The sequence below is a fragment of the Babylonia areolata genome, chromosome 10 (genome assembly GCF_041734735.1).
Source record: "Babylonia areolata isolate BAREFJ2019XMU chromosome 10, ASM4173473v1, whole genome shotgun sequence".
NCBI lineage: Eukaryota > Metazoa > Mollusca > Gastropoda > Neogastropoda > Buccinidae > Babylonia > Babylonia areolata.
Genome location: NC_134885.1, coordinates 11,313,992 through 11,337,769, shown reverse-complemented (window position 1 = coordinate 11,337,769; position 23,778 = coordinate 11,313,992). Strand labels below are relative to the sequence as shown.

Genomic DNA, 23,778 nt, shown 5'->3' with positions numbered 1-23,778 from the left:
TTGTGATGCCGTGTGCATGTATCTTGCATTGTACTCGTTCATTCTCAATTGTCACTATTAATTTTTTGGTTAGGCTGGTTACACGTGTTCCTTTTCTAACCCGCTTGATTTTCAATATTTTCTTTGTTTTCAAGATCCATCGATTCCAGAAGTCTGAAGAACAGCAGATGGAAATGGACGAACTTCTTCGTTGACAAAAGAGATTCGATTCAGTGAATTATAAATTGGACTTTGTGAAAATGCCTTCAAAAAACAAGCTCGACCGACTCAAGTCGAAAAATTCCACCAGGAAATTTGGAACTGCACTTAGAAGGTTTGTCATCATTTATCTTAAATTACATTTTAGCAAATTTTGTATACATATTTTGTATTTGTATATGTGTATAAATATACCAGGTCATCTGTTATTTATGAAAGCCTGGTCATGTTGTAAAGTGTAAGTCTGTTGAGATAGTATGCATGATTACCTTTTTTTTAACGAACATGTAACTTGGAAAATGCCTTTCCAGTCAGTTCAGTTCTGATTGGAAAGGCTTTTACCCATTTCTGACTGATTCAGTGATTGGCCCAATACCCATACACTTTCTTAAATTAAACATACGGGACAGTATTTTAGCCCTTTTTTTCCCCACAAGAGTTTTATCTTTTAATCTGATTTGAGAGTATGATGATGAGGTGTGTGAGTTTGGATGTTGTTTTTGGGAGTTGTGGGAGAACTGGTGGGGTAGTAGATTGATATAATTGTGCCTGCTTTGGCCAGTTTTTAGCTTTTTGTGATGTGTCAGGTGTGTGGATGGATAAATTGGTCCACTTAAAAATGTGTAGTATTTCCTATTTTCTATTTATCTGTTTTGTCTGTTTCTCATTTTTTTTCACTTACACTGCAGTTAGATTTTACTGAAAAGCATGATAGCTGCCAACTATCTATTATTTTATTGTTTATCGCAAAGAATTGTTTTGATTGCAAATTTTTGAATAATCTTAATTTGCCTGTTTAGTATTACACAGTATAAGTTGTATTAAAATCATGTTGTCTCGATAGGCCTACCTTCAGTGCCCTTGGAGTTGGAGTTTAAAAAAAAAAAAAAAAAAAAAAAAAAAGAAGAAGAAAAAAATGAAGATTTTGTGTAAAGTGTTGATTTTTAGTCTCATTGTTTTGTAAAGGAATGGTATACGTTCAGTAGTGTTTGTTTGGCATCTTGTGGTCTCTTGGCCCTCTCACATCCCTTTTTGTTTGTTTATTTATTCAGTTGTTTGCATTTGATCTCATATTTCTTTATACTCTTTTATTTAACATTTGAATTAAGAAAATCACCTAGGGAATGGGTTCCAACTCTTACTTCAGTCTTCATCTTCACCAGTTTTCACACCTCATCAAAGCTGTAGATATACTATAGTGGTGCATTTCATTTGCATTACTGGATGTTGGTCACGAAGACATTTGAAAGTGTTTAAGCAAAACGGTTCAGTGTAAACTTTATGTTGACAGGCTAACTAACAAAAAATGGAAAATGGAAGTTTTGTTTTGTGTTGAAAAAAAAAGGCTTTCTGAATGACATTTGACTACTTTGTGTGAGTGTGTGTGTGTGTGTGTGTGTGTGTACATGCTCATGCATTTGTGTGTGTGTGTTTGTGTGTGCATATTTGTGTACTCATGATGAACTTTAAAGAAATCATTCTCTGAAAATACTTTGTCAACACTAAATTTGGCATTAAAGATAGAAAATAAGAATTTTTTGTCCACATTTTCCATTTAATAACAATGCATTTGCTGAAAAGAGCACATGAAGCATTGGAGTTCACATTGCAAAAACTGCAAATATTGATCAATCTAGTTGTTTTGATCTTGAAATAGCTACAGATAGAATCTTTGTGTTTTTCACTTTTGTAAAGCATGTTTCACTTTCTGTAATTGTTATACATTGTTTCACACACACACACACACACACACACACACACACACACACACACTTACCATGCACACACAATTTTTTTTTTTTTTTACACACACGCACATACATTTTGATGCTTCTGTCAGATATGTTTGTTTGATTAGATAATGTCATTGAATAGAAAATATCTGTCTACGTTGAAAAAAAACCCTGTTCAGGTCCAGAATGGCATCACAGAAAGTGGCTTGTAATGGAGGAGGACGTGGGACCCCAGCAACATCTATGACTCCGGAGGAGCTGTGTCGTTACGATGATGTTTGTACTGGTCTGATTATTGACCCATATATGGGTTTCCAGACACACAAGATGAACATCAGGTAATTCAGTAGATGACTCGAAGGTTGGTTTTACATACCTGTTCACTTATCAGTTTTCGTTTTAAATTAAACTAAACTTGAAATTGGGGCGAGTTTCAGAGTTCAGCTCTGCAAAGATTATTCAAACAAAACTTTCACCGTGTCCTTTGAATGATTTACACTTCCTTTGTTTATGTTTAACTTTTAGGGTTTTTTTTCATTTTTAATCTTTCTTTTTTTTAAAATTCATTCATATCAGTTGCCTCTTATCTTTCAGTGATGGCTGAAATATTATGTAGTGATAGCTAAAAAAAAAAAAAAAAAAAAAAAATGGCATCACTTACTGTTTAAACTTGAGGACCTTGTTGTTTACTGATGGGATGACACTCCGTCATGATTTTGTTGTTGTCCATTGGATGCTTGTCAACACCATTCATAGATTCATTCATTTGTCCCTGTGATTGTAAAAATGTGTACTACAAATTCAGTCTATCTCAGTATCTGTTACTCTCTTTCTTACTGTCAGTTTTCTTTCTTTCACTGTTTCATTCTCGTTTTCTACCTTCCCAATCCATTCAGTGATTCAGTTGTACAATTTATGTATTCTTGAATTTTACTTTTATTATTTTTGTTTGGACTTCATTGTTTGGCACTTTTAAGTGACTGTTGATTGTGCTTAAAATTTTTTTTTTGTTTGTGTGTTTTTTTTGTTGTTTTTAAATTATATTTTTTTTTTTAGCATTTTGCTTTTTGCACAGTGTGTGTGTGTGTCACTGTGTGTCTGTGTCTGTGTGTGTCTGCTATTTGCTTTGCCCTTTAGAATTTTTGGCTGTCTACTCTGTGCATTAGATTTAGATAAAAAGTTCTTGGTGTTGAAATAAGTGTGATTGTGTAAATCTTTTCAGTAGTTATATGTTTTTCAGTTCCTCTGGAGAGATTTATGGTAGAATGACCCACATCAGACTCAGAGTCAGAGGCATGTTTATATTCTGGGTTTAGTTGCAGTAGAGTAATTAAAGTAATTATACACTTTTCTTCTTCTTTTTTCTGGTTAAATAGAATTTTTGTAGTTTGATGTGGTTTTTGGTCTGGTGTGTTACTAGGAATGTATTCAGCCCAGGTCTGGCACTGTGGTTACTGGGATTCACTCAGAGCCAAATTGAACTGAACCACCATGATTCGTCTCTTCCATATCATATTTAAGAATGACTAGACCTTTTTATGTGGCACACCAGAGCTGCCATTTTCTCATTGCCCCCATGGTCTTTGGTGCCCATGGTTACCCTTATTGTGGAATTCATTGCTGGTCCACTTACTTGAGTCTAATTATACATTATTACATGCAATGGGCGGAAGGAGCCTGCGCCACTGTCTCTAGTACTGGCACTTTTCAGAGGTTTGGGTGGCATCAGCTGGCCTGATGTCAACGTCACTTAAATTGTCCCACTCAACTACTGTCTAAATCAGTAAATGAAAAGAGTTTTGCTCTTTCTCTGTTTTTGCGTTTGAGACAATGAAACGCTCATCTAACTGTTAGGTTCTTGGTTGTTCAGAGTGTGTAATGTTTAGGCTATAATTACCTTTAAAATTCACTGTGAAGCTGTAGAAGGCAATGTGATAGTAATTCCAGCACCGCCCCTGATACTGCTTGATGGAAAAGGGACAGTTGCAGTGACCTGTCCTATGGGATCTGAAAATCTGGCAGTGCTTAGATAAGATTTATCCTCCCTGATAAGGGCATCTCCAGTCATGAAGTGAGCAGCACAGTGCTCACTTCTTGATGTTACCTGAATGGTGATGGTCCCACACTATTGCCCCATACTCAATCAGCCAATCAAGAACTGGACAAGGGCAGAAAATTGTCTTTTTTATTTTTATTTATTTATTTATTGTTTTAGCTGTTTGGGGCAGTGGTAGAATTTGCACTGTAGGAAGTGTGTTTTGTAATCTGTTAAGGCGAGTATATGGAAATTTCCCTCCATGCCCTCCCACACCCCCTTTTTTTCTTCTTTTTTTGTACATGGGAATTTTTTTTTTTAACCTTTTTTTTTTTCATGTTTGTGAAGTGTCTGATGCTGAGAGAACTAATATGGACTTGTACACCACTACTGTTTGGATCTGGAGTTGAGCTGAGACTGAGAATATCAGATTACATAGGTATGACACCCTGAACTAAAACTTGTAAAAGCCAGGGTTTGCCATTTGGAGTTGTCATTTTAGGAGTAGTCCTGGTAGCAAGTACTGTTGACACCCAGGACTTTGTTAACACACTCAGTACGGCCAGTCCTCTCTTCTCCTCTACACAGACCCCTCGGATGTCCAGTGGGTGTCTGAATGACCCAGCCTTTAGCTTCCGTCGTCAGAATTGTGGTATTCTTTGTCAACATTCACCTCTTCAGTGTAAGAGCCTTCCGCTTGCAATATTTTGATGGTTGTAATTGGGGTGAAACGCTGTTAACGTCGCCTCTTTCGCCGTTCGTATGGAGAGAGTTAAGATTAACCCAGTACAGCCAGCCGGATGTTTGGCAGAAGAGATAACACAGAGACAGAGAGCTAATAAAATCATTAAGTAGAAAAAATGCCAGAACATGTTTAGCTCCTCGCTACTGCAGCATATGCATCAGGGATACAGAGGACTTCGGCAAAGCATTAAAACAGCGCTTTACTTTGTGGAAGTATTATACATTCTGGCTTTTGAAACTAAAAAAATGTTTGATCACACTCACAAGGAAGAAGACATTGGAATGTGACTTCACCTTTCATACTGCACTGGCAGGTGCAGGGATACACTGGGTTATGTATGAAGTAATGCATACACCAATGTAGACATTTTAAGCTTCACAGTTAAACTATAGATTTGTAGAGTATTCTAAACACCACTGGACTGCAACCGAAAGCAGACATGTGAACATATATCAGACTGATAATTGTCACATCAGTCAGTTGAAAAAGGGATCTTAGAATTCGACTTGCCTTGATGTGAAATTTATAAACTGTGTTGTTTGTTCACGCTGAGTAGAGTTGCAATTTGTTCACATCTGGAAGTTAATGATTTCTGTTGCTCTGCTCAGGCCAGCAAGTCCTCCATTTTCGGCGCATCATGATCCCGAGCTGTAAGTTAAAAATCAATTGAATGCCAAAGAAGACCACTTTGTGTGCATGTTTTTCTCTCTTCACATCGGTGTTTTGGTAAAGTTTTTTACTTTTTATATTGAAACTAGTGTTCCAGTATTAACATCTTGTGGTATGTGACAGATGTGTAAACTGTATATATATATATATATATATATATATATATATTTATATAATGAAGTAATGAAATATCTGTATTCTGTCTCAGCATTTGTAATGTCTATGTTCTAACCTGCAGATCTATTACTAAACCACTTTTCCCTGAAATTATATGATAGAATTAAATGGTTGTCGTGAAGTGTATGAGAGCTGAGTAATTGAATTAAAGTAAATTTTTGTGGATAGGGTGTTTTATTTCTAAAACAAAATTGGGGGGGGATAAAAATCTTATTGTCATTTTTATGTTGTTATAAATCAAGCCAACATGGAAAAGGACCGTGTATGGACACTCATTTATTGTCAAGCTTAAGACTTAAATATGAATGTGCTGTTTCAGATTCCGTCCTTTCTCCAACCAGTCTGAACTCAAGAAGATAGTGGAAGACTTTATTGTTGACCAGGACTATGAAAAAGCCCACGATCGTCTGCTCAGCAGTGATCCACGACGGATTGGACCGTTGATAAAATCTGAGCGTGAGCAGAAACTTATGCGTCAGCATGTAAGTGATCAGATTCCTTGCAGTACAGAGACTTAAGAAGACAGTTCACATCTGGGCTACGACATTTGTTCCTAATTATGCAGACATCATTGCAGGACTGGTGGCTCATTTTCCTGTTATTTTATTGATTAGTTTTATATTTTTCACTGTGATATTTGCTGATGAGGGCACAAAGCATCATCAACCTTGGTTCATGAGAGATGATCATGAATTTATTGTTTTGTGAAAATAATGCTGTTGATCTCTGTTTGCTTGGAAAAATATCCTGAAATATCTCTGTCTCTCTTTCTCTCTGTCTCTGTCTGTCTGTCTGTCTCTCTCTCTCTCACACGCATGCACGCGCACGCGCGCGCACACACACACACACACACACACACACACACTCTTACATGCACCTGTTCACTTAAATGTTGGTAGCATTAGTGAATAAACATGATCAAACTTAAACTTTAGGGATATAAAAACTGAGTTTACTGCAAAGTGTGTTTGACATCAGTAGATTGGGACAGCTGTTACAGAGGAATGATATTTTCTGGTTGGCAGTATGTATTTACTGTTTCTCAGTCTGATTGTAATCATTTTAATATTATTACTTTTCAGTTCCAAGTGGTACCCCTAATCCTGGAAAATTAAGTTTAATTACACATGACCGTGACCCAGCTAGTGCAGACTCCGGCAGGGGTCTAGAAAAAGTCTTCTTTTCTGAACTTTTTATGGCAGGGGTCTAGAAAAAGTCTCCTTTTCTGAACTTTTTATTTTTGTTTGTTCAACCTTTAAAAGCAATTTTGTTGTTTTTGTTGTTGTTTCTGTCCTGTTGCTGTATCATTGTATGGTACATTTGATAGTTGTTGTGTCTTTTTTTTTCTTTTTTTTTTTTGTTCTATTTTTTGTTTTTCTTTCCAGATTTTCTGCTTTCTAAAGATGTTTGACAAAGATGCTGGCTTTGAGATCAAGCCCTGTCAGCGGTATTCAGCAGAAGAGAACCAGGGAGGGAAAATAGTCGCCACCAAACCCTGGTAAGGGATGTTATTGTCAATGTTGTCAGTGTTGGACCTGTTCCTCTTTAAGAAAAAAAAAAAGAGAGAATTTTTCAAAGGTGTTGTATTAATCTTTTGCCACAATAGATTTAGAACTCTGAACTGCATGTGAAATACGGGCTGTTCTCCCTTGGGAGAACATGTCACTACAGTGAGCGGGCTATTCCTTTTTTTTTTCTTAAACTTTTTTTGTTTTTGTTTTTGTTTATGCATGCAAATTTATTTGTTTTCCTATCAAAGTGTATTTTTTAGTACAGAATTTAGCCAGTGTCAGCCCTTTCGTTGCGGTGGGTTCTTTAACGTGCGCAAAGTGCAATCTGCACATGGGACCTTGGTTTATTGTCATGTTGTCCAGACCACCACCCAAGGTCTTGTGGAGGGGGAGAAAATATTGGCGAGTATAGGATTCAAACCAGTCTGTTCAGATTCTCTCGCTGCCTAGTTGGACGCATTACCACAAGGCGAACACTCCACTTACTGTGGGGTTCCTCTTTTTTCCTCTTTTTTTTTCCCTTCCCCACCTGTTTACGTAGACATCAGTAAACGTGTAACCCACTCACTCCCCCACGCCCCCCCTGTGCGTGTGACAGAAAACAGATGCTTTGGGGTTGTCAGTAACTGGCTGTAGATTTACAGTGTTGCACAACCCAGAACATTTGCATTCCACACTGACAGTGCCCCCCCCCCCCCACCCCTCCTCTACTCTCAGTTCTAAACACTGGTTATTGTGTAGTGAGTGACTTGGAGGAAGTTGAAACTGGCTGCATGGTGTTTCATTCACAACTTGTCTGTGGGAAAATTGTGGCTTTGTGTAAAGGATGAAGATCTTGATTATAGTGATGCTGAGTTTGTTTTGATTTGATGTGAAACTGAGCAGTCTGATGAAGAAGAAGAGAATGCAGAGTCTGGGTTTTGAAATAGGGGTTTGTAGCATAGAAGGTGGTGAGAATTTATATCATGAAGATGAAATGCCAGTAGCTACATCACAGCAACCGTGGTGACTGGTGATAGGAGCTCCTTAGGTGAGGGGTGGGAGGGGGGGGGGGGATGGTGAGGGGGGGTGATTGTGGATGGTTGGGGGGGGAGGGGGGGAATGAAACCAGTCTGAATGATTTGGTTTTGCATAGTTTTATTATTGACTCTGTGGTTTATGACACCTCTATTGCTAGGAAATGCAAACTTTAATGTGAAAGGGGTATGTTTCTGTCTTAAAATTCTGTACTGATTTAAAAACTAAATTTAAGTATTGCATTATCAAGAATGTTGTGGTACAGATTCAGTATCATTTATGTCCCCTTTTTTTAACCAACCAGCACAGATTCTGCATTTATTCCCCCCGAGTACCTGTCTTGACATTTTTATTTAAATCAAAAAAAAAAAAAAAAGAATAGAGCATTGGTCACGTTCAGTTGTTAGGAACTGCGCAGGTCAACACTATAAAAAAAAAAAGAAAAGTTTTTACTATTTTTACTGAAGGTAGGAATTATTTCGAACCATGATTATTTCCCCTGTGGACTGGGTGTGAGTGTTCTCGTATCAACACACAATGCTAGTTTAGTTTGTTCTTGTTAGGTACTTGGGGTTGAACCGTTTACAGATTCTGGAAGTAGGAAAACAAAGCTTTGCTCAGTCAGTGAATTTGACAATTCTCCATCGTTCTTTGCCATTTTATTAAGCCACTCTTTTTTTTTTCTTTTTTTTTTTTTTGTTCTTTTTTCTTTTTATTTATTTATATATGTTTTTAATTTTTTTACTGCAGTGGTCTCATGTAGTGCAGGCCTACTGGGCTGTAGCAGGCATGTAGTTGTGGGGCAGAAGGGGTGAATCATATGTTATGATGATGTCGTGGGCAGGAAAAAGAACAAATTCATCTCCATGCTAATGGGCTGTACCAGGTGTGTCGTTGTGGGGCAGAAGGGGTGAATCATATGTTATGATGATGTCGTGGGCAGGAAAAAGAACAAATTCATCTCCATGCTAATGGGCTGTACCAGGTGTGTCGTTGTGGGGCAGAAGGGGTGAATCATATTATGTTATGATGATGTCGTGGGCAGGAAAAAGAACAAATTCATCTCCGTGCTAATGGGCTGTAGCAGGCGTGTCGTTGTGGGACAGAGAGAGTGAATGATGTTATGTTATGCTGTTGTGAGCAGGAAAAAGAAAGAGTTCTTGTCCATGCTGGTGGGCTGTAGCAGGCATGTGTAGTTCTGGAGTAGAAGGGTTGAATGATGTTATGCTGTTGTGTTCAGGGCAAGAAACAGAACGAGTTTATTTCTGTGCTGGTGGGCTGTAGCAGGCATGTAGTTGTGGAAAAGAAGGGTTGAATTATGTTACGTTATGCTGTTGTGGTCAGGAAAAAGAACGAGTTCATCTCCATGCTGGTGGGCTGCATTGGGGAGCTGACGCCGCAGCAAGAGAAAGAGCTGCTGGTGTGCGGGCAGAACGACTTCAGCGTCATGTGGTCCAACCGCAAGAAGAAGTCGCAGCTGTGGCTGGGGCCCGCTGCCTACATGAATCACGACTGCAGACCAAACTGTCTGGTGAGAGGGCTGGGGCGGGCAGGGCAAGGGGTCGGGGTTGAGGGATGCACAGTCAGCGTCAGTGCAGGCAGGCCTTGTGGTGTTGTTGGCTTTGACTGAATGTTGTTCAGTGTTGGTTTGGACTTCCAGCCTGTACTGAATTTGCGTTTCATTCAGCTGTTGTTCCATCGTGCTGCTGCTGGAAGCTACCACATGAACGCTGTGTATCTTGTAAACGCCCACCACCCCTGATTTGGGGTTAAAAACTGTGCATAGAATAAATTACTATGAAAAAACTACCTCATACTTTTGGGGGGGGGTGGGGGGGGGGAAGAAAATTGCCATGAAGTAATGGTAATTCTGTTTGCTATTTCTGATCTTCTTGCTTTTCAAAGCAGTGCACGGTTAGATCTAGAGGTAAAGAATAGAAATGCCTGCATGAGATGTTGATGTGCTATTGAAATAACAAGTGAGAGCATGATGTTACTCAATGACACAGTTTACATTCAAAGTGTCCACATTCATTTCTTTTTTTTCTTTTTTTTTCTTTTTTTTTTTTAAGCGTGTAAAGTGAGTTTAGTTCTTGAAAGATGAACTTAAGACTTAAGTTCATGATTGTCTTCTAACATACTTCAGCAAAAGCGATACTTGTGTGCCAGTTGGTCTTTTTTGTACAGTCTTGAAGAGCTCTCATCAGTCTTCTGGTGTTGTTCAATTTTGTTTTGTTGCTTGCGTTGAATCTGTTCTCACAGTGTAGCGGTTTGTTGTGTGCAGTTCAAACCTGTGGGTAACACAGCGTACCTTCAAGTCATTCGTGACATCGTCCCAGGGGATGAAATTCTCCTTAGCTACGGTGAAAGCTTCTTTGGTGTTGACAACTGTTGCTGCGAGTGCACAACATGTGAAGAGTAAGTTTTTGAAAATACAGTGAAATCAGAAAAATTAATGTCCTCAGCTTTGCTTTTCTTTCTTTTGTTTTTTTCCTTGCACTTCTGTGGGATAATGGCAAACAGGATGCTGAATGTTATTTGTTAATTTTTTATTATTGCTGATGGATTTTTGTTTTTCATTCTATTGGGGTTTATATAATATGCAAGGAAAAGTTACAACTTTAGACTTATGTCATAAGCCTTTTGCTGTTTACTTTGCTTTTTGGTACGTGTTTTTCTGTGCGCATCTTTCAGTTGGGTTCTTTTTAAAAGGAATAACAACGACAGATGCACAAGTTATCTTTACAGGAATAGAAACAGTGCACCTCAGTCAGTGGTGAATAAATGAACAGTTGACGGGCGCAATAGCCGAGTGGTTAAAGCGTTGGACTGTCGATCTGGGGGTCCCGGGTTCGAATCATGGTGACGGCGCCTGGTGGGTGAAGGGTGGAGATTTTTACGATCTCCCAGGTCAACATATGTGAGACCTGCTAGTGCCTGAACCCCCTTCGTGTGTATATGCAAGCAGAAGATCAAATACGCACGTTAAAGATCCTGTAATCCATGTCAGCGTTCGGTGGGTTATGGAAACAAGAACATACCCAGCATGCACATCCCCAAAAACGGAGTATGGCTGCCTACATGGCGGGGTAAAAAACGGTCATACACGTAAAAGCCCACTCGTTTACATACGAGTGAACGTGGGAGTTGCAGCCCTCGAACGCAGAAGAAGATGAAGAGGAACAGTTGATTGGTGTAGCTTGGGGGGGTTGGGGGGGTGGCTTTGGGGAGGAAGGGAAGAATCTATTTTGTGTGAACATTGTGCTCACTAGCATGACAAGTAAGGAAATGATTCAGGTGATACTATGCTATAGGATAGCATACTGTGCTATTTGACATAGCCATGTGCAGGGTTGTACGTCCACATGGACAAAACAATAGGACAAATGTCCTGACTTGCCCAAACATAATAGGGACACTTGTCTTCTTCAAACCAAGATGGATCTAGAGACATTGAAACCAGCTGGTCGACACAATGACTTTGCTGATGAAAAGTAATGGGACATTTGTCCTCTTCAGCAATGGAATTATTGGACATCCTCAACCCTCTGACAGCCTGTATGATGTTCAGTGCTGATGTACACCCCTGCATGTGGGAGGAGAGATGGGGGATGGGGACTGGCTAAAGTAAAGATAGAAAGTAAACTGAATATGTAAAAACTTGCATATATATTTGAAACAAGGATTTTGCCAAATTGGTTTCTTTCATTTTACATTTTCGGTGTCACTTGAGACAAAGTTGTGCTCAGACCAGACAATTGAAATAGTGCTTTATCACAGCCACTACCAGTCAGGCAGTTGAGTTATCAAGAAAGGCATTTTTGGTGGATTGACGGTGACAGTTGAGTCTTGGAGGTCCTGCCTGACCTCTGTTGTGTTTGAGATCATGCGTTTGCTATAAATCAGGGAACCGGAAGGGGGAACTCTCTGATGAGCACTATTTTCCAGTTCAGATTGTGTGTAGTAGCATGTCTGTAGTACTTGATTCTGCTGCAGCTTGTCTGTAGCACTTACTTCTGCTGCAACAGGACAGTCCTATTCAGACAGGAAGAAAATGGGATTAGCAAAGTTTTTGTATTTTAACTTATCTGAAAAGAACAGCTAAAACTTTTTCACTGCCGTAGGTGGCTTTATTTGACCAGATAGTTCACCACCATAGGTGATTTTAACCGACACCATGGTGTTTTGTTAAAAGGACCGTTTTTCACATTGTATGAAAGCTTGACAACGGCAGCCAACTTTCCTGCACAATGGGAAAAGTGACTAACCTTCCCCCGTCTTTTCAAGTTTGAAGTGGTCAAGTCCACAGTCCACAGACTGAATCGTATAACTGAGAGCGTTGTGGAGTGTTTTTTCCCACAGAAACTTAGTGGTAAAAGAGTTAATTGCCGGTTGCTTTTAAAATGCCTTTGGTGCAAAGACAGTTTTTGCAGTCAGGCATGTTAAACCAACATGAATAATTTCAGGTTAAAGCGGGGAGCATTCAAGCCGAAAGAAGAAGAGATTGTGGAGGAGAACATGGACCGGCTGCGCCAAGTTCCATCACGCATGAGCACCAGGGCAGAGCGAGCCATGGCAAATGGCACTGCAACCAGGAGCACAAGCTTGCAAGGTGGGCTATTGACAATGAAACAGAAGCAGTACATATCAAGAATGAATAATGATTACCACTGCACACTTTAGCTTCTTGATTGAATTATAATTACCACTGCACGCTTAAGCTTCTTGACTGAATTATAATTCCCACTGCACACTTAAGCTTCTTGACTGAATTATAATTACCACTGCACACTTATGCTTCTAGAGAGAATTTTGATTACCACTGCATATTTATCCTTCTAGACTGAATTATAATGACCACTGCACACTTAAGCTTCTAGACTGAATTATAATTACCACTGCACACTTAAGCTTCTGGACTGAATTATAATTACCACTGCTCACATGTACTTCTGTAGATACTTCCACTTCCATTCTCCATCCTGTGGCTTTATGATTTCATCCCTGTTCTCAAGTCACATCTTTGCCACATATCAAAGAAGTGAATAGAGATCGCCATCATGGTTTTATAACTTTGATAAACAACGTGAAACCTAACGACTTGAAGGAAAGATCTGCAGTCAAGCTTAAAGAACATTTTGTCTGCCAAAACCACCTCTTCATCCACACCCTTACTTTGAGAACTAAACAGAGAGAAACAAAGAATGAAATATTTGTCACAGATGAGTGTATTATTAGCCTTCATTTGATGATATCTGGGGTTCAGATCTTGCTTGCACATTACTGGTAGAGGAGGGGCTTTGGATTTCTCTGTTCAACACATGCAGACATGCTAATGCCTGAACCCTCTTCGGTTGGTTGGTTTGCATGCTGAGTATTTATCACTCCTGTTTATGCAGTAGTTTTGAGTGCAGTGTGGAAAGCTTACTTTATCCTATAGGCATTGCCAGGAGAGTTTCGTTAAGTAGTAGAGGTACAGGTGCTTTTGTTATTAGTTATCTGGTCCAGATACAGCAGTGTCTGTCTGAGATGTTTTATGAATCAGTGCTGACAGATAACGATTTTTGATCTCTGAGACTGTAAAATCATTTCCATTTGCATTTACCCTTTCACACGCACTCTCTTCATGCTCACACGTATACTTCGTTACATGCACATGAGTGTGTATGCTCATGTGTGTGCATGCACAAATATAATTATACACACCCATGAATGTGTATGTCCATCTGAATTAGTGAATTTTAACCACTCTTCTTTTTCTGTGTCTCATCATGAAGCAAATGTTTAATTTTAACTGTGCAAGGGATGGTAAAAGTATGATTAGTATTCAAACATACATAGTGCAGTGTTAGGGTAAATTCCTAGATGATGTCAGGATATATTTTCACACATATGTTTTTGATCTACAGACAACTGGAACGGTCGAGCTCGACGACTGAAGCAGCATGCGGACTTATTGAACTTCCAGGAGCTAAAGAAGAGAAAGATCACCCGATATGATGCCGAAATCATCATCGAGGGGAATAGTTTTTTACCAGAACCCCTCTTATCTCCGTCTGTTTCTGTGCTCAAGGAATCATCTCTAGCTGCATCAAAGACAGAAGTGTTAAGTACTGAACAGGGACAGCTAGCTCAAGAGAAAGATATACGCACATACTCACTGAAGAAGGAGTGCAGCTCAAACGCAGTTGCCTTATCAACACAGCATGGAGGGGAGGCCCTCCCGAGAGAGACAAACTGCACACTGACTAGTCCCTGTGTGCCAAGGCGGCGGGGGAAAGAGTGGCAGTTAGGGTCCAGCAAGTTGAGTCTGAAGCGTTTGAAGAAGAGGTTGGAGCTGGGGCCGGAAGAGGGCCAGCTGTGGTCAGACCCTGATGGGGCGGAAAGACCACCACCCCGGTTGGTGCCAAACACCTGCCCAGACCAGGACATTCACCTGGCTGCAGGCAGCACCACTGTGCCCTCAGTGTTGTGTTCCCCACCCAAACACTCCGTCCATTCCGAGTGCCATGGCTCATACTCTCCGCAGCCCAACGGAAGGTCGCCTCTGAAGAACAAGTCGTTGAATAGAGAACCAGTACGCCAAAGCCCAAGGCTACGACCACGCCATTGCTCGGCCCAGCAGGATGCAGAGGGAGGGGACTTGTGTTCAGAGGCAGCGCAGAGAAGTTTCTTGAACGAGGCTGAGGAGTTTGTAGGTCACCCCAACGTGGACCACTCTCCTATGGCCCTGGACCTGGACAATGATGACAGTGGGCTGGGGGAGATGACGGGTGATGTGTGTGACAAGTCGCTGGACTCCAACCACAATTTCCACGAGCCCCCTGTCCTGGAGCGACAGGCACCCTACCTTTCCCCCAACCCGCCGTGCTCACTAACCCCTGTTCCTCTCGGGGAAGAGGAGTCGGACCAGGAACTGAACAAGTCCTCCTCCTCTGTTCCCCTGCTGCCTTTCTGTGGTCCGGTCGCGGCCTTGAACAATTCTGAGTGTGCAATCCCTGCCAGCATGTCGCAGGTTAGACCAAAGAAAAGAAAACGAAAAGAGCCGATAACTTTGTGTATAAAGTTAGAACACCCAGACGACGACAGACGGATGGACTTCTATCAGACTCTGGAGAAGGACGGAAAGTCACGGTTTGTGAAGATTGAACCCAGAGAAGCGCGCAAGGTGAAACAGAGCGCGTGCAGTGGTTACTATGTGAAAAGTGAACAGAGAGAAGCGGACGCTGTGAGGCCAGGCTGTGATACAGGAGAACCTCACAGGTCTCTGGCTGGACCTTCTCCAGGGGCAGTGGCCAGGTCATCCGGGCAGGTTGCTGAGCCGTCACAGTGGTGTGCCCCGCAGCCAGCTTTACCCCCGGTCAAACTCAGGCTACGACGTGATGTGTGGCAAAGCGTCATGTGAATAGGCCACTGATGTTGTTTTTTTTGTTTGTAACTTGTACCACTGTTTTGGACAGTTGTTGCATCAGTTTTCTTGTCATGGTTACATCTTGTTTATTCATAATTTCGTTTGATTATCATATTCCTGTATAAACATGAATTAATATATTTTCTGTGAATCCATGGGGTACAGCCAGGGTAGTGTAAGTTTCTTCAAGTTGGAAACTGAAACTGTCTTCAGAATCCTGTACTTTTCTACAAGTAAAAAGTGAGGCTGATTGGCTTAAAACCTATACGCACATTATATTGAGTATGCTGACTGATATGAGTGATAGTTCATGAATTGTGAGCGGAGTGGGTACTTTACAGGACAATTAGTATCATGCCTGCAAAAGGTGATTTCAATTATTTGTTTCCACATTCTTCCATTTTCAGTAGAAATTGCTGTCGATTGGAATCTGTGCATGTCAGTGGGCCTTATCTGTGGATACTTGTACTTTTTGGTAATTCTTTCCTCTCTCACTGTCAGCAGCAGTGAATTTGGCAGGATAGGGTGGGTTGCCAGACAGAATTTCTTTGCAGACATTTCTTTATATATTTTTAGGCTTTTTTTTTTCTTAGGCACCTGTTTTACTTTGAAAACTTTTAGGTTGAATGTACAAATTGCATCAGTGTAATAACTCTGTTTTGGTTATGTGTGTGTATGTGTGAGTGTGTGGTGAATTTTAGAAAATAAGTTTTATCTGGAAATACTTTGTTGAGACCAAATTTTGCTTGAAAATAGAAGAAAAGTTAATTTTTACTCCACACATACCAGTCATGATAATAGTGCATTTCCAAGGACATAATGAATTATTATGAAGAACTATGGGTTGCACTGTTGTTTTACTGCTATATATTACCAAGCTAGATTTGCAACTCATTGATATTTGATAGAATTGTGTTGAATAGGTCTCTTTTTTTTCTTCTTTTTTTGCTGCCCCATCATCTATGTGGTATTACTCCAACGCCACTCATTCAAAGTCCCACGTTCACAGCCACACCTGGGTTCATTGGTCAGAGTTCCAACATCGGCAGCCCTCAGGGAACTAGCAGCGTTAAGTCGCCAGGAAGGCACATACCAGAGGAGACCCTGCACTGCTGCACAGTCACTTCAGAGTTCAGTAGTATCTTGTTCTAAACATGCACAGGACACCAGCTGCTTGCTGAGTTCCCACTTGACAACAATAATCCCACAGTGATAGAGCGAGACTGAGTCAGTGAGTGAGCATGCCTTCCGGAGTGGAGGTTGCCACCACGTCCTTCCAGCAACAGCCCATCCATGAATCTGCCAACACCAAAGACTTTAACAGGACTCATCCCAAGCATGGAAGTGGAGGGGGATTGAAACAGAGGTCACCATGAGAGCAGGGCATGAAAGACCACATAATTGAATAAGTTTAGTACTTCAGATCAAGACTTGTGCATGCAAAAACACCCTCGCGCTCGCAGAAATTTTTAGCAAGACCTTTGCATGTATACACAAATGCAACCACAGAGGCATAAAATAGCATTCAGCCAGGTATGGAAGTGCATACCTGAAAACACTTGTACTTGTTGTTGGTCTGTTTATTTGGGTAGGGAGGGGGTATTTGTGAGTTACTTTTCCACCTTGAAGTTTAGTGGAGTGGTGGCCTAGAGGTAACGCGTCCGCCTAGGAAGCGAGAGAATCTGAGCGTGCTGATTCGAATCACAGCTCAGCCGCCAATATTTTCTCCCCCTCCACTGGACCTTAAGTGGTGGTCTGGACGCTAGTCATTCGGATGAGATGATAAACTGAGGTCCCGTGTTCAGCATGCACTTAGCGCATGTAAAAGAACCCACAGCAACAACATGGTTGTTCCTGGCAAAATTCTGTCGAAAAATCCACTTTGATAGGAAAAACAAATAAAAGTGCACGCAGGAAAAAATACAAAAAAATCGGTGGGGCTGTAGTGTAGCAACGCGCTCTCCCTGGGGAGAGCAGCCTGAATTTCAGACAGAGAAATCTATTCGGATAAAAAGAAATACAAATACAACAAATGGATCTGATGCCTTACACTTTGCCAGTTAAAGCACTTGCTTCATTGGTTTCCTTGCTCAGTGTCATTTGTGTTGTACGCTTTCAGTTATACTTTATTGTTGTAAGTTGCAGTTGGATATTATTTATGTTTATAAAACTGGCTTGTTACACAGCCTTCAGTAATATAAGTTTGCTTTGTTGTTTTACTGTTTGATGTTGTGATGTTTTCAAGGAGTCAGGGGTGGTCATTCAGATATGATTTGTTTTTATTACTCACAGTTTGTGTACTCTTGCCTCTGTATTTTGAAGCATGTCAGATTTTGCTCATTTTTATCTGATGAGAACACCCTGAACAGTCATACTTATCGTAAGCTTGCGGAACATTTTGTTTTTTTACCATGATTTTGAAGTGTTGAAGTTTTGAATTGAAACATTTGCAATGGGTTTCTTTTCAAGAGGGAATCTCGGAGACAAATAGAGGATAGTGTGTGTGTGTGTGACACACGCAGATGTATATCAAAGTGTGTATGCTTGCAGGTGCAGGATTGAATGGAAAAATGGAAATTCAGCTGTAGCTGAAAAGAAATTTAAGTGAGAAAAACCAAGGCAGATTGATAGGGCACCACTTCATATTCCCCACACACATTTCCATCCCCTCCACACACACACATACCCCCCCGGACCCCCAAACCCCATCTCCTCACCACCCCACAATGAAATGATTCCACCTTGAGAAGCGTTCAGAACTCAGGAAGAGAACAATTTGGGTCATGGGTATTGCACCATGTGTCCCCTCCTCGAGCCTTCTAGAGCAACTTGGAATGCCCATTTTGTGAAGAAAGGAAGGGGGAAGGGATGGAGGGAGGGAGTGGCAGGAAATCACATGAGAATTAACATCTCCTCTTGGAAAGAAATGAAGGCAGTATTTACTTACAACACCACTGACATATTGATTGATTTAACCCCTAGGCTGCCTATATGACAAAATAACTTGCCATGGAAAGCACGTACGCTTCGCTGCCACAATGACGAGATAACTCATCATCGAAATATTCTGACTTTTCCCTGCTTTGCATTCAGTTCGTTGACAAAAATGCTGGTAGCTTTAGCTTGGGGATTCTTTCTAGATTCTATTCATGGCCAGAAACACCATCTGCGTCATAAGGCAGTCCTTTATTTGAACGTTTTGGTTGGGTTACTGGCCGCAGTCTTTGCCTGGCTCCTCTCCTCGCTCGCTCAACAAAATGTCGGACAGACTCTGTGCTCAAGACATGTGATTGTGGCGAACTAAATCAACCAAGATTACTTTCTTTAGCTGATGCTCCGAAAGAATTGAAGCATAAATTCGAAGGAGAAGACAGTGGTGAACATTTATAGGACGATTTGATAGAAAATAAAGGGAGCAATCAAGAGAGTGGCCAAGATGCAACTGTCAGTGAGTGATGCTGGCTGTTCAACTCTAGCAGACGACAGAAGTCACCGAATTTTTAGCAGGACACAGTGTGGGCTGTTTTCTTGGCACTCAGCCAACGTGGTCTGATGAGAACTAGACAAAGTGACCCTGTGAGAGGGGTGAAGAGGAAGGGGGGTGGAGACTGAGGGGCATGGCCTCACATCCGTATTATCACTTGCAGAAGTCACAATGCATTATGTATCTATTTCTTTTTCAGTTTTTTTTTATATTGTGGTTGTTCTAGTATGATTTTGTGTGTGCAGATATCCATTTGTCCAGAAAATATGATATTTTAGTGCAAATTACCTGACTAATGTTTGTAATGAACAAGCTGAAAATGTGACAAAAAACAAAACACTGATTTCAAAACAGCATGTCACTAAAAATATATAAAATGGGCAAACATTATGTGTTTTGTATTCTTTATTCATTTCCCTTTCAGAATATATATACTTTTATGGGTCTTTCTCCATTAACAAGGAGCACAGAATTTTTTGAAAATTTATACCCGTTTTTTGTGGAAAAACCCTGGCAAATAGATTTCACTTAAATCTTATTTTCCTGGCAGCGAAAGGGTTAACCATTCCACTTAAAAGCCACATCTGTTGATCTCAGAGAAAAGCAATTCAGACCATGCTTATCATATATGCAGCTTACTCCCATAAAGATAGCTTCTCATAAACACAAAACACACCTAGCACACACACAGTCACATGCAGGTTCCGTTCAATTCATACAGTAACTAACATTGTAACAGTATCATGTAGATTAGAAATTATTAGCAACTAATTTCTTGCAAAGTCTGTTGCAGTAATTCTCACCAGCAACTGCAACAGATTCGGCAGGAGATTTTTGATTCGGTCATTTTTTTTTTTTTCTCTTGCATTTGACAGAGTCTAGAAACTTAAATGCTGCTTTTGCTGATGATGTCAAATGTGGAGAAATAAAAAAAACGTTGTGTTAGATAACTGAAGAAAGCCAGGAGTGAAAACAGTAGCAAGTGAGTCAAAATAAAATATAGAGTGGTATAAGAAGAAGCAAAGAATGAATGAAGTATTACGTTCTGGAGTATAGAGTTAGTGAAGATTTCATTATGATAGTGCGTAGAAATGGATGTGCCTGTGAACTTTGTGTCTTGAATTTCCAATTCCACCGTCTCAGTTTCTCAAGGAGGCGTCACAGCGTTCAGACAAATCAATATTTATATGCTACACAACACCTGCTAGGCAGATGCCTGGCCAACGTGGCTCAGCCCAACATGCTAGTCAGATCTCGAGTGCATGCACAGATATATGTATATATATCGTTGTGTGGCTCTCAGAGTGGGTTTCTGCTTCAGAATTTTGCCAGAGGACAGCACTTGTGTTGCTGTGGGTTCGGTTTCAGTGTGCCAAGTGCATGCTGCACATAGAACCTTGGTTTATCGTCTCATCTGAATGAACACTCAATTTGATTTCCCATTCAAACGTGGGAGAAAGGGTGAGACCAGGATTCAAACCCAGACCCTCAAGGATTCTTTATTGGTAGATAAGCGTCTTAACCATTTTTCCACCTTCCTCTTTCAGCAGTACAAGGGTACACGTAACGAAGATTTGGTTGTATGAAGATTTGTGTCTGTGACTTGTATCCACAGCGCTCATGTAACATTGCTGGTTTCTAAACTCCTTATCTTGCGCTGTAGAAATTTGGTTATGAATACTGAAAATTGTCTGTTCAGATCATTAGAGTTGTTTGAATGCATTTCCACATGATAAACATGATGTATGAGAAAGAATGTATTATTTTCAGTTTCATCCTTGCATTTATTTATTTACTTATTCATTCATTTATTTATTTATCAGAGAACAATCAACATCATTACCATGACATATTCTTTCTCTGTACAATCTGTATAACCAACATTCAAAGTTCATGGCATGTACTAGCACAAATGAAAGCGTTATGAAGATGAGTGTCTTATTGAAAGAAGAGACTGAATGATTTAAAACATTTTTTTTTAAACCTGTATGCAGTTGGGTTTACCTCTAGTTAGCACTGCAGTGATCATGGACAGTCAGGGATGATTTCGCCGCTTTTTTTAATTTTTATTTATTTTTTAATATAAATTTTATTAAATAAAATGTTCCTGTCCTTGATACTTTTGGACAGCATTAAGAGTAGAGTGTTTTCACCTCTGAGGTGCTGTTGGGATCGGGGTATGTGACCTGTGAACCATCACCAGAGGCAAACTCATTCTGTAAATCCTTGAAGCATTAGTTTCTTGTTTGACGATGAAGCAGATGGCCCATGGAATACGCTCTAAAACTGAAATAGTGCTTCATATAAAGCTCATCCACAAATTTGAAATAGTGCTTTATTTTAGTTAATCTTCAAAAGTGAAATAGCACTTCACTTACTTTCATGCACAAAACGGAAATAATGTTTTACTTTAGTTCATCTGCAAAACTGAAACAGTGCTTTATTTTTTTAGTTTATCTACACAGCTGAAATAGTGCTTCATATTAGATCATCTACAAAACTGAAACAGTGCTTCATGTTATTTCATCTACAGAACTGAAAAAGTGCTTCATTTTTTTAAATATTTTTTTATAGTTCATCTACAAAACTAAAATTGTGCTTCTTAAATGCTTCACTATAGTTCTCTACAGAACTGAAACAGTGCTTCAATTGTCGTCCATTTGCAAACTGAAATAGTATTTAGTTTGGTTGGATTTTTTTTTTTTTTTTTTCCATCTACAAAACTGGAATTGTTTCATCGTTTTGTTCATCAACAAAACTGAAATAGTGCTTCATCTTTAAGTACATCTACAAAACTGAAATAGTGCTTAATTTTTTTTTTCAGTTCGTCTACAAAACTGAAATAGTGCTTCAATTTTTAATCCATCTGCAAAACTGAAATAGTGCTTCTTTTTGACTCACTTGTGTAAACAAAGTGAGTATGTTTTAGCCCAGTGTTCGGTTGTCTGTGTGTGTGTGTGTCTGTGTGTCCATGGTAAACTTTAACATTGACATTTTCTCTGCAAATACTTTGTCAGTTGACACCAAATTAGGCATAAGAATAGGAAAAATTCAGTTCTTTCCAGTCATCTTGTTTAAAACAATATTGCACCTCTTGGATGGGCACAAATTTTTTTTTTTTTTTTAAAGAAGCCTAATTATATGCAAACTGCATTTACTGTTATATTTATATTTATTATTTTGTATTCTCTAAACTTGGCACTTTGACCTCTTATTCTGACACAACAAGAGGAGTCATTATTATCATTTTTTGCTCAAACAGGAACTTCTTTTGCTAAGCATGGAAGTTTTATTTATTTTGCAAACGTTTTTGTGCAGATAGTAAAAAAGGGAAATTACTCTGTAATTAATGCTAGGGGACTTAATTTATCACAAGTGAGTCTTGAAGGCCGTGCCTCTCTTGTTTTAGTTCATCTACAAGACTAAAATAGTGCTTTGCTGGGTTGGTTTTTTTTTTAAAGTTCATCAACAAAACTAAAATAGAGCTTTGGTTTAGTTATCTACAGTGTTTCATTTTAGATCATACCTGTTCCTGAAATAGTGTATCATTTTTTATTTTAATTTTTTTAATTCATCAGCAGAACCAAAATAGCACTTTTAGTTTTCTACAAAACTGAAACAGTGCTTCATTTTCACTCATCTTCAAAATTGAAATAGTGCCTCATGTTTTTTCTCATCTCTTTAATGCTTATCATATAAAAACTTGTCTCAGAAGCAGGAGACTTTTTTCTTTTCTTCAGATTTAAGAGATTAGTTCTCTGATATGCTGTTTGGATGCTTCTGTTTGGATAGTTTAGAATGAAATGTGTTTGTGATCTCGTATCTCATTGTTGCAAATGTTTGATTCAGGTCATTGTGAATACTAGCACTTTATTGGTAGGTAATTGGTGGAAGATGTCAATAAAGTGCTTTACTATAACAGCGCAAGTGTCCATAATATTGTAAACTGGCGCATTTTGTTTGCAAGACACACGGAATGGCAACATTTAAAGGCAGCATTTGTTGTTATGTGTTTATGTTTGCATTTTTAATTATTGAATTTTATATGGTATGGAATTGAATTTTTGGGAAAAAAAGAAATTTGATTGATTTTGCAGTTATTGCATGGAATTGAATGAAAGCTGCTGTCACCTGATAGATAATGTTTGTAGATTGAACCCAAGAGAAAGTGTGTCACTTAATCTGAGGTCATTTTCAACATGGACTTAGTAAAGTTAAAGAATTGGTCAGAAGCATGGGAGACATAATTGGGGAAAAAAATCCCTGAACATCCAGAATTAAAATCTCTTTGGAACCTAAGCTTTATTAAGAATTACTGGTTTTCTTTATCCATTCAGACTTGGTAATACATGTTTTGACAATAGGCCTATGATGTTGACCTGTCTTTAGGTTATAGTGATAAATTAATAAAAAGAGCTAAGTGTAAAATGACTTTGCATACTGGCCCATATAACCTGTTCATGAAAAAAAGAAGAGAACAACGAAAAGGAGTATAAATTGAAATTTAGTCATTTCAAGAAAATGTTTTAACATGTGCTTAAAAAACAAGTGAATAGATAAAACTATCAGTGATTTGCTGGACACAACGCTTGAAAGTTGTTCACAGCTGTCAGCTGGCAACCTTCATAGCATCCACATGTAAATGGAAATTTCGGAAGGTATCATGAGAATCTCATGAAGAATAAAAGAGAGAGACATCTGGGTCCCCATCATGCCAGCATGTCACTTGCTCTGTGGTGTGTTGGACAAGTGTTTGAAGCTTTTGTTACGAAATTTCCATACTGGAAAGCTATGACAA

General features: G+C 39.5%; 1 protein-coding gene across 1 annotated transcript; it reads left to right on the top strand.

The window, feature by feature from the left end:
* Positions 1–138: 138 nt before the first annotated feature.
* LOC143286774 (uncharacterized) lies at positions 139–22,102 on the top strand. Its single transcript, XM_076594548.1, has 8 exons — positions 139–313; positions 2,111–2,269; positions 5,877–6,039; positions 6,943–7,055; positions 9,430–9,616; positions 10,370–10,503; positions 12,552–12,697; positions 13,995–22,102. Exons 1-8 carry the CDS (start codon positions 240–242, stop codon positions 15,488–15,490), a joined length of 2,472 nt encoding a protein of 823 aa, XP_076450663.1. The 5' UTR covers positions 139–239; the 3' UTR covers positions 15,491–22,102.
* Positions 22,103–23,778: the final 1,676 nt, after the last annotated feature.

What these genes read in the sequence shown, in the direction of transcription:
- LOC143286774 (XM_076594548.1), top strand. Translation starts at nt 240, where the DNA reads ATGCCTTCAAAAAACAAGCTCGACCGACTCAAGTCGAAAAATTCCACC. An exon ending in ACACACAAGATGAACATCAG is followed by an intron (nt 2,270 to 5,876) that starts GTAATTCAGTAG and finishes GTGCTGTTTCAG; the next exon opens with ATTCCGTCCTTTCTCCAACC. An exon ending in AGAAACTTATGCGTCAGCAT is followed by an intron (nt 6,040 to 6,942) that starts GTAAGTGATCAG and finishes TTTTCTTTCCAG; the next exon opens with ATTTTCTGCTTTCTAAAGAT.